This window comes from Malus sylvestris, chromosome 3 (assembly GCF_916048215.2).
Source record: "Malus sylvestris chromosome 3, drMalSylv7.2, whole genome shotgun sequence".
NCBI lineage: Eukaryota > Viridiplantae > Streptophyta > Magnoliopsida > Rosales > Rosaceae > Malus > Malus sylvestris.
In genome coordinates, this window is record NC_062262.1 from 32,928,095 (window position 1) to 32,940,086 (window position 11,992).

At 37.2% G+C, this 11,992-nt stretch overlaps 1 protein-coding gene across 1 annotated transcript; it reads right to left on the reverse strand.

Annotated features, from left to right (window-relative positions):
- Nucleotides 1-10,170: 10,170 nt before the first annotated feature.
- On the reverse strand, nucleotides 10,171-11,511 carry LOC126617195 (NAC domain-containing protein 41-like). The gene is made up of 2 exons (XM_050285229.1): nucleotides 11,047-11,511; nucleotides 10,171-10,617 (listed from the first exon to the last, which is right to left on the reverse strand). Exons 1-2 carry the CDS (start codon nucleotides 11,509-11,511, stop codon nucleotides 10,171-10,173), a joined length of 912 nt encoding a protein of 303 aa, XP_050141186.1.
- Nucleotides 11,512-11,992: the final 481 nt, after the last annotated feature.

The following is an 11,992-nucleotide window of genomic DNA, read 5'->3' on the forward strand; positions in this document are numbered from 1 at the left end:
AAGTGATCAGCTGCGTTCTGTTCTGTATACCAATGGGCATTACTGTAATCTCCGGTGGTTGCAGCATAAAGCCCCTGAGGTTGAAAGTGATTAGCTGCGTTCTCTTCTGTATACCTAGGGTCAGTACTGTAATCTCCAATCGTTGTAGCAGTAAGTGCCTGAGGTTGAAAGTGATCAAATGCGTTTTGCTCCATATAGCTAGGGGCATTATTGTAATCTTCAACAGTTAAAGAATTAAGCGACTGAGGTTGAAAGTGATTAGCTGCGTTTTCTTCATAGTTATCTTGTTCCTCAAGCTTCCTTTTCTTTGATATGTCATCCTTTCTTCTAAGAATACAAAGAACAATATTCTTCTCCTGCATTTGAGAATCGCATTTGCTTTTGTTAATATAAATTCCGATCCTAACTAAAATAAATAAAAAGGTTCTACATGCATATACATACATGCATACATACATACATATATATATATATATATATATAAGTTTCAATGTCAACTAGAAAATTAAGAAAACGAAAAAGGAAATCGCAAATAATTAAGTCCTTATAAGATTGTTCCCATGCCCATATACTTCCTTGCCTGCCAATATTAATATATGTATAAGCGTGAATATATTTTATAAGCTTGTGATCTGTTTTTTTTAACTTTTTTCTAGAGGCCAATTTTATATAGTGATTTTCCGAATAATTAGACAGAAAACTTAAAAACAATTTAAAAGAAAGAAAAGTGTACTTACTTGATGAAGTTTGTTTCGTAGTAAAGATGGATCAAGATGGAACTTGTTGATGCACAAAACCAGAGGAGTCTTCGAACAACGTAAATCCGACCGTGAATCTGCAAGAAAGTAAATAACACAAGATGTATCGTGGTTCATCCCAATGTTTAGGCTACGTTCACACTGATATTGTATTTCTCTGAGAGGATTGTGAGGGTGAGGGTGAGATCTTCTGAGGGTGAGAGAGCTCTTTCCATGGCCTAAGAATTGGCCTCCCTTAATGAGGAGAGTGAGGAGTCCTTTTATAGAATAAGGGATCCTCACTTATTACATATTTGCCCCTCCATTTATTACATAATGACATTTGAGTCCCCCGAGTATTTATACGAGGTCTAAATACGAAAGCCTTAAGTATGGTATAAACAGTAGTCCCCCATGTCTTGAGTCAAGAGAGTCTTTTGGCTGGAGACTTGAAATTCAGTCCATGTGTGGGCCGAAGTAACTAGATGTCGTTCAAAATTGATACTCAATATGAGGCGGTGCCCAAGCTAAAATGATGCTCAACCAGAAGTAGCATATGTTGCGAGGCTGCTCTGCTTGTGGCTTATGTTGCCTTGGTTGGCTCGGCTTGTGGCATTGAAGGTGAGGGAGTCCCTTTTATAGAATAAGGGATTGCTCCTCAATACAAAAATGATGGGCTATGAGTGATGCTCACGGTGAGGCGATTGCTCAGCTGGCGGCGATACTCTCTAATGAAGGTGAGGGAGTCCCTTTTATAAAATAAAGGTTCGCTCCTCAATACATGAATAATGTGTGCTCTCTAATGAACCCTTTTATAAAATAAGGGCTCGTTCCTCAATATATGAATACTGGGTGCTCTCTAATGAAAGTGAGGGAGTCCATTTTATAAAATAATGGTTCACTCCTCAATATATAAATAATGGGCTAAGTCCCCCAAGTATTTTTTATGAGGCCCAATATTTGATACATAGTATAGTCCCCCAAGTCTTCAGTCAATAGGGTCTGTTGGCTGGAGAATTCAAATTGAATCCATGTATGGGCCAAAGTGGCGGTCGTTCGGAGGCGGTATTTGTATACCTTGAACTGAAGCTTTGTAGGTAAAGTTTTGTAAGTAAAGCTTTGAAGCTGGAGCTTTGTAAATGAAGCTTTTGAAGCTGGAGCTCTCGAAACTAGAGCTCTGTAACTAAAGTTTTTGAAGCTGGAGCTCTCGAAGTTGGAGCTCTGTAAATGAAGCTTTTGAAGCTGGAGCTCTCGAAGTTTGAGCTCTGTAAATGAAGCTTTCGAAGTTGATTGACATGAGTGATACTCATGAATGTTTTATGTTGATTGACATGAGTGATGCTCATGGATGTTGACATGAGTGATGCTCATGGATGTTGACATGAGTGATGCTCATGAATGTTGACATGAGTGATACTCATGAATGTTGACATGAATGATGGTCATGAATGTTTATGTATGATTAACATGAGTGATGCTCATGAATGTTTATGTATGATTGACATAAGTAATGCTCATGTATAATTTTGGGGTACTGGACATACTTTTGATCACTTGGTTGGTGATAATAGCGGCAGGGTGCCGAATAATTTTGAAGTACTGGGCGTACTTTGGATCACCTGGTTGGTGATGATAGCGGCAAGTTGCCGAATAATTTTTTGTAGTACTGGACGTACTTTTGATCACCTGGTTGGTGATAATAAAGGGCCTGGCTCTTTTGGACATATGGGCATTCGCCATCCACATAACATTCCAACCCATTATTTTGGGCTTGTCGTTTTTTTTATTTTTTATTACTCTCTGATGGGGTTACACAGATGTCTCTGGAAGATTAGAAAAATAAATTACATCATTCAAAAAAGTTGTTGCAAAAGGTGGTTATGGCATATGGTTGGATAATGGGATAGTATGTCCAGCTGGCAGTTGCGAGGGGTAGGGCGCTTGAAGATTTAAGCCAAAGTGACAAAACCTTTCTATCATCACCCATTTGCTTTACTTGATCTCCCCGCTCCAATAGGGCTCACTTCCTTTCACTCCTCCCCAGTACATAAAATATTCCACAATGATAAAAGTATTCCGAAAGCACTTTGGCATCAGCATATATCTTATTCCTTTTCTCCACCTACAGACTTTCTTTTCCTTTTTTTTTTTTTTGCTGCCTTGCTGGTTGTAACTCCATTTGCATACCTGAAACCATGTGTGGCTGGTTCCCATGGCCGACAGTTGCAAGTTTACAACATGGGTGAGCAGGCAAGCGTGTTGGCAACAAGCATGGGTGAGCACAGGTTTTACTGTTGTCTGGAAGGCAAAAGCTTAGCAGTCCAGCCTTCAATCTCTTGTTTCAGCTTGGACATTCTGTGAAAAATGATTAATGGCCATTCGATCGAACCAGTTATTTTTGTAGATTATCTTGTCTTCTACTGCAGCACCTGACAGTCTTGTATCTGCTACTATGTTCATGTTCTCCGTCGGTGATGTAAGCACCGCGACTATCGAACAACACCATAGCTTGTTGCGTTCATGTACATGCCATGGCCGAGCCATAGTTGTCGTTACAAAGCTCCGGCGGCCACCAAATTATTCTTGCTTTTGCAACTGAGGCTGTGATGACGACGGGAGTTGTTGTAGAACTACTACTTGATAATGAACTACCACATGAACCGCTACAGGTAGAGCTTTTCTGTAGGCAAATTTGATCAACGGTCTCCATGAACCCACGTTTCATCGAGCTGCTGCTGCTGCTACTACTTATCTTGAAGTCGAAGAATGAGATGTAGAGGTCCACGTTGGAGATATACGATACGCCCGTGTCCTTCTATCTACGGTAGAACCGCATTTTCACCTCCGTCTGCTGCTCGTGGAAGGCCCTGACTGCTGGTTTTTCTATTGGCTTGATCTTTTCTGCCATGCTCAATAACTTGAATTGAAACGGGGAAGCCATCAGAGAAAGCTTCAGCTTGAATTAGGGAACCAAAATAAACAACTCACAACTTGGTTTCAATCAATTTAGTTTTATTTTTTTTTTGCAAAAACTGAAAACTGATCCATCTCAATTTCTTTGAAACTCAACGGAGTTCTGCAGTGGACTTATCCGCCTTCGATTTCGTTGGGGAAACGACGGGGCTTGTCGGGAAAGTCGAACCCGACTGAGATCGTGGTGGTCTAGCTTTGGGTCCAAGTTTGGGACACGTACAAAAGACACGGGCGAGTTGAGTTTGAGGAGTAGAGCACGATGGTGGTTTGGAGGTTGGTCCACTAGAGGTAATTTTGCTCTCTGTGCTGCATAGAGAAAATGAGTGAGAAAGAGGGTAGCAGCCTCAACTCTGGGACTTTAGGGCAGAAATTCCTTTGCGAAAATTGCAATTTGGGGCAGAGAAAAGCATGGGAAATCGCCAGAGCCATTTACCCTGTGGAAAATGAGTTTTGGTTTTTAGAGATGCAAGAAGAAGAAACTAGAGACAGATTACAAGACAGAGAGAGGAGAGAGAAGAAACCGTGGTTGAGTTTAGGAGTTTTCATTTTTGCATTTTTGAGAAATGGGTTTTGCAGTGACTCTACAGGTGTTTCGTTCTTGGGTTTCTGCAGATTCACGACGGAGGTGAAAAATTGAGAGAAAACCGACATAACTTTTCGTGTCGATTCCCACAAACGGCGCCAAATGTTGATGCACAAACCGGAGGGGTCTTGGAACAACGTAAATCCAACCGTGAATCTACAAGAAAGTAAATAACACAATATGTATCGTGGTTCACCCCAATGTTGGGGCTACGTCCACACTGATATTGTATTTCTCTGAGAGGATTGTGAAGGAGAGGGTGAGAGCTTCTGAGGGTGAGAGAGCTCTTCCCATGGCCTAAGAATTGGCATCCCTTAATGAGGAGAGTAAGGAGTCCTTTTATAGAATAAGGGCTCCTCACTTATTACATATTTGCCCCTCCATTTATTACATAATGACATTTGAGTCCCCCGAGTATTTATACGAGGTCTAAATACGGAGGCCCTAAGTCTGTTATAAACAGAACTCAAGCATAGTCCAATGGTCATTCTGTGGGGATCCTTTGTTCCTGTACGTAAATCTTTTTTTGAAGCCAATAGCATGTTTAATCCCAGAAGCGTAGATTTTCTTCCCGGCGTCTTCTCCTTTCCAAGTGCCGCCGGTGGTGCCAACAGTTGCATGCCAACTATTTCAGGAAATCCAATTCAACGCTAAAAGCGAAGGATTTATTATACAACCAATACAATTTCCAAGAAATTAAAAAGTACGTACTGCTTGTTAAATATCTTCTGTTTGAAACAAATTCAACCAAGCTTATTGTTATAAGCTCCCTGACTGATTTAAGGCAAGGTCATAATGTGTGATCAACACATTTAATTTTCCTCTCCTGATAATTCGCCCTGAAGTAACTTGTTAGTATGATAGCCAAGCAGGCGATTGGCAAACAAGGCTCGATCCCCTTAAAACCACAAATGCAAAGAAAGCTTCCTTACAACACAAGAAAATAAAACGAGGCATTGTGCTCATTTGATTTACACGAGCGAGCATTCTTGAATTCATCGGCTGTTAGAGCAACCATATAAGCTCTATAATAAACTAGCCAAGAACGTAAGATTTAACCAACTAAATCACAATCATAACTCCAAATATATTATGTATATGCAAATACTGAAGTAATATCTGCAACACATACCTGCAAACTATTTGCCGAAGTCTTTCCCGTGTGTTCTATCACAATAGTCCTTCATAGTTTGTTGTATGATCTCCCTATCCCACACATGGTGAAGATTGGATTTGTGTCTATACCAACCCAAGGCTATTGAGTTTCCTGCCTCATCTTATAGAACCCGACATGCTTGGATGATGAATATCTCCCACAGCAACACACATGTTCTTCACGACATTGATCACAGGAAAGAAAGTGCTAGACACCATATCATAACTATGTTCAACAAATTAGGATTAAGAGCCATTAGAGAAATTTACACACAACCTTCTCCTCTATGCAAAACTCAATGCTCTCCAAGTTATAGGTAATTGGAACAATAAGAGCGTATTTTGTGAGAGCAGGGGCTTGTGGTTTTATACTACAAGACCTACAAGACCTGGATTGCCCTATAACAATCCCACAAGAAATACAAGACTGCATTCCTTATATCAATATGAGTCCTATAAACGAGCAAACACAAGAGTCCTCAATATACCAATATGATTGGAATAACTCTTGTCAACATGATTTAGACTTCTTTATAATATCAATTATCCCAAGACTTGCAAGAATCATACTCATACTCTTACATTCTCCCACTTGAGTATGATTCATCACAACAGATAATCATCTCAAATTATTATAAAGGTGATCGCATAAGTCATTCATCAACACACTAGTATATAGACACATCCAGCTTACATAAGCCAAAACAATGAATTTATAATTGCCTCTGCAACACAAAATACAGATTTAACTTACAAATCACAATGTCCAGTTCATGTTCATAGCAATGTATCTAAGCTCAAGAGTAAACCAAGATGTCTACTCCCACTCATATAGCCCAAAATTGATATAAAATACCAAACATTCTTGACAGTAGGCTATCAATTTAAAATTATTCATAATTGTATGAATAGCACAGTTATATCAATCAATAGCTTTATCATATCACCAAATCTTTTGGATAACAAAAGCTTAACCTCACATACAACTTACCTATGCATTTTAAAGTATTGAACTTAAGAATCTTTTCTGTTACATCGCAGAATTAACTCAAAAGTCACAACATACTTAATTTGCACTTTGTAATTATGTGAACCAATATAGCAAAACCAAACCAAATTTGCTCCCACTTATCTAGGCCATACTTAACACAAACAAGTTAAGTATAAGTTAATATCAACTGTATTAACTAACAATCATTGCAATACACTGAATGTCTTATCAATGTGATCAATTGCCGCAACCAATATGCAAACAAATTCCATGATCACATTCATCCAATTTGTATTTACAAAAATGTGATTTTACTTGACCAGAACAAACACATAAATTGATTTGCTCCCACTATATCAAGTTAAGTTTAGTTCCAGCAAATAGCACTAAACTTCTCATTACTTAAACAAATTAAGTAACATAAATAATTACCAATTGCTTCAATAAAACCATAATCTGGTTTTCAAGCATCCAAATGAATTATAATGGCCGGCCTAAATAACCTTATGCTTACATTCGAACATATGATTCTCCCACTTAAGCATAAGCAGAATGTACTGCAAAGCCAATAAAGAAACCGGAGATATGAACCAATTGATTCCCGATTCCTTACCAATTGCATAATCTCAGTTTAGTCAAATACACCTAAACCATTATGCAAACAGTCTATGTATCAAAAGATAGTCACAATCCATTCGGAAAAACTTATCTCACATAAACCCAAAATCACCAGTTTCAACAATAATCAAATTAGAATAGCAAGCACAATATTCTTGCATTCAATTTGATCCTAACTAGTTCAATACCCATCGAGCAAGATCAACTAAAATTTGATAATGTCTGGATATAAAGGCACAAGTCATCTTGAATAAAACAAGATAATCAAGATGATCATCCAATAAAATTTAGTGTACTTATAGATTTAATACATAATATCAAATCTCTTACACTTACAATATATCAAGTGAGATGAGTTTCAGAATACATTCTTGCCAACAAGGTTTCACTAAACAATTTATATCATTTCATACAGGTACTAACACAAGAGCCTTCACATGTTTTTTTTTTTTTTTTTTTGGTTATACAGTGCACATATTGGCATTAACAAACCAAAAAATTCCGAACTACATCATTCACATATATGGCAACACCCCCAAAACCTATTATATATAGTCTAACCAAAATTGGGATATGAATTACACTCATAATTTTAAAAACATCATTATGGATACTCGTATAATCCAATTTTGCTTTTCTAGAATAATTCAAACCAATCAGACCCACATAAAAGCCACATGTATTTGGTAGCAACAATAAGTCAAATTCTATTATCATAATTCATAATGGAAAATCATGATGCAAGCTTCCAAGTTTCAAGCAAGTTAATGAGAAATCTTACATCTGCTTGAGACAACAAAATAGCAACAAAACAATATTTTCCACCTAATCTAATTACACAGGCTCTAACTCAAAAATAGAAGAGCAATGTGTACACCAAATATTAGTCTAATGAATCTTTATTCAGAAAGAATGATTCCAGTCATCTCATATAAATCATAAGTTGACATCTATAGGGATTTCGAGTTTAATTGTGCCTTCACAAAATAAACAAGCATACTCGGAATAGCAAAAGCCCTAATTCATTATGCTCCAACTCATCGCACTATAATCACACATATAGGAGAACAATTAATTATGCATGAAACAGTGAACTGAGTTACCTGAATGCATCATTGGACTCGTATTCGACAACCCAATTGCAATTCCTCGGCTCCAAATCAATGAAACAAATTATCCATCAATGCTCGAGACCTATCCATACGGATTGCCATCATTCCCAATTCCCATGTACCTCGTACCATTGCAACAATAGAATGACGAACGAGTTAACGTCAACATGAAGAACCAGAATAATAGTATAATCTCAAAATGCAAATAACATGATCTTTGTTCAATGGTTCTTAATAACACAATTAGCATATCAGAATACAAGTTTATTCATTACACTAATAATACAAGGAGGAATAATAAACCAAAATTATCTCAATTTGCAGACATCATAATCGACACAGCGAAAGCAATAATTTCGAAAATCAGAATTATGATGTTTAAGAGAGATGTATACTGCTAAATTACTATACTTATCATCAAATAAGCAAGCATGAAAAAGTTCTGTCAACCCTAGATTGAGAAACACAAGTTTCAGAACAAGGAACTAATCTTGACACCAATTTCATTTAACTCAGTCTAAATGTCAAACAAAATTCAGGAAATTGCAATAAGATTTCAAAATACATACCCTTTTATGAATGGTTTCAGGACCGTATCAATCTCAGCATCAATCTTGACTTAATTTTAGATTTAGATGAGCAAGGGAGAGCCCTTTTTCCGAAGAACACCATCAAAGGTAAAGATCCAAATCTCCCAGCCAACAAAAATTTTAGTTATTAAAATATTACCTAAAACGACACGGTTTCACGATTCCTTTTCCAACGACTTTATTATAAACAAAATACATAGTTTTTGAATTTATGTATTTCTAAGAGCCCTAAAGCTCAGTTCGAAAACCCAGGCAATGAGGTTTTATGCAATATTTCTTAATCATGAGTTGAATTTAATGGTTGAATCCTTATGGCTCTGATACCACATGTTAGAGCAACCATATAAGCTCTATAATAAACTAGCCAAGAACGTAAGATTTAACCAACTAAATCACAATCATAACTCCAAATATATTATGTATATGCAAATACTGAAGTAATATCTGCAACACATACCTGCAAACTATTTGCCGAAGTCTTTCCCGTGTGTTCTATCACAATAGTCCTTCATAGTTTGTTGTATGATCTCCCTATCCCACACATGGTGAAGATTGGATTTGTGTCTATACCAACCCAAGGCTATTGAGTTTCCTGCCTCATCTTATAGAACCCGACATGCTTGGCTGATGAATATCTCCCACAGCAACACACATGTTCTTCACGACATTGATCACAGGAAAGAAAGTGCTAAACACCATATCATAACTATGTTCAACAAATTAGGATTAAGAGCCATTAGAGAAATCTACACACAACCTTCTCCTCTCTGCAAAACTCAATGCTCTCCAAGTTATAGGTAATTGGAACAATAAGAGCGTATTTTGTGAGAGCAGGGGCTTGTGGTTTTATACTACAAGACCTACAAGACCTGGATTGCCCTATAACAATCCCACAAGAAATACAAGACTGCATTCCTTATATCAATATGAGTCCTATAAACGAGCAAACACAAGAGTCCTCAATATACCAATATGATTGGATTAACTCTTGTCAACATGATTTAGACTTCTTTATAATATCAATTATCCCAAGACTTGCAAGAATCATACTCATACTCTTACATCGGCTTCTTAAAAAAGACTTCCCTATGTATATTGATTTATGAAATAATCTTACACAAAGCAACCCAATTTCAAGGTGTCAAGGTGCGTGATACAATTCAAGGAAGAAGGTAAATAAATAAGCCGAAAATATTAACAGTATGAAAGTTATAAAGGACAAAACATGATCACTTTACAATTCGTGGTTAGCCATTGATTTACTCTGGTTGGCAATACCAGTGAACACTAACAAGCATTTTACATTAATCCTGTTTTTGTGGAAGCAATACCAACAGCTGCTGCAATTTCTTCTTCTTCTTCTATAATTTGGAGTCTCTCAGGACATACCGACTCATATAACTTGTCATCCTCAAAAACCGCTCATAAGGATCTCTTCGATACGCCTAAGGGCAGTAGTTAAATCTTCATTTGTAGCTTTATGCGCCTCATCATGAGGTTCAAAGTGATCAGCTGCGTTCTGTTCTGTATACCAATGTGCATTACTGTAATCTCCGGTAGTTGCAGCATAATGCTCCTGAGGTTGAAAGTGATTAGCTGCGTTCTCTTCTGTATACCTAGGGTCATTAATGTAATCTCCAGTTGTTGTAGCAGTAAGTGCCTGAGGTTGCAAGTGATCAAATGCGATTTGCTCCATATAGCTAGGGGCATTATTGTAGTCTCCAACATTTATAGCATTAAGCGCCTGAGGTTGAAAGTGATTAGCTGCGTTTTCTTCATAGTTATCTCTTTCCTCCAGCTTCCTTTTCTTTGATATGTCATCCTTTCTTCTAAGAATACAAAGAACAATATTCTTCTCCTGCATTTGAGAATCGCGTTTGCTTTTGTTAATATAAATTCCAATCCTTACTAAAATAAATAAAAAGGTTCTACATGCATATACATACATACATACATACATATGTGTGTGTGTGTGTGTATATATATATAATGTATTGCTTACTCTAACGACTGTAGAAAAGAGAGCAATACTTTTTATTAGTGAGCAAAGTTTCAATGTCAACTAGGAAATTAAGAAAAAAGAAAAAGGAAATCGCAAATCGCAAATAATTAAGTCCTTATAAGATTGTTCCCATGCCAATATACTTCCTTGCCTGCCAATATTAATATATGTATAAGCGTGCATATATTTTATAAGCTTTTGATTCGTTCTTCTTAACTTTTTTCTAGAGGCCAAGTTTAGACAGAAAACCTAAAAACAATTTAAAAGAAAGAAAAGTGTACTTACTTGATGATGTTTGTTTCGTAGTAAAGATGGATCAAGATGGAACTCAAGCATAATCCAATGGTCATTCTGCGGGGATCCTTTGTTCCTGTACGTAAATCTTTTTCTGAAGCCAATAGCTTGTTTAATCCCAGAAGCGTAGATTTCCTTGCCGGCATCTTCGCCTTTCCAAGTGCCGCCGGTGGTGCCAACTGTTCGGCAAACACGCGAGCCATTAGGAGCCTTCGAGTTGAGTGTGGTGAAGACGTAGATATCTTTATCATCTGTACATTCTTGACCATCATGTGATGCACGGTTAAGACGTCTCCATATGTCCGATGGTTCTTCAAGACCGTAGAGATCACAGTCATGAACAATGCCCTTGGGATAGTCCTGTCCGTCAAGTTTGGGACGAAGGTAGCCAAGAAGTAGTTCGTCGTCTCGAGGCATGAACCTGTACCCTACTGGAACTTGGTAGTAACCAGCCATAATAACTTTCTAATAGCAAGGATTTGAGAAGAATGAGAAAAGCGGAGGCGATGAGCAAGTAATGATACTGAATAGGGTGATCATTAGCTAGCGGCATGTATTTATATAGGTAACAATGGGCTAGGGTTTCTTGTGTGTCAAGCTAGTTAAAATTACTTGGTGTTTATTACGTGGCCTTTTTAACTGGAATTAAGAGAGTATTTTATCTTTATCATCAACCGCTAGCTAAATGGGAAATAATTCCAGTATAAAAAAGTAACCGTCATTATACATGTATGGTTTAAATTGCCCAACCATACAAACATACATACATACATACATACATACATATTTTATAGATATCTAAACTACATTAATAAAACCCTCTTTGTCAATCAAAAAAGAGTAAAACGATAATTTTGTTTCCTACCACAAAACAAAATCATGGGCAGTAAAGTGAATTCACACAAATTAAATTTTGCAGTTTTTTTAAACCCTCACC

Bases quoted from the DNA above. Each gene is read 5' to 3' on its own strand.
- LOC126617195 (XM_050285229.1), bottom strand. From the start codon at position 11,511: ATGGCTGGTTACTACCAAGTTCCAGTAGGGTACAGGTTCATGCCTCGA. The intron at 10,618-11,046 runs GTAAGTACACTT...TCTCAAATGCAG, and splicing joins TACGAAACAAACATCATCAA to GAGAAGAATATTGTTCTTTG.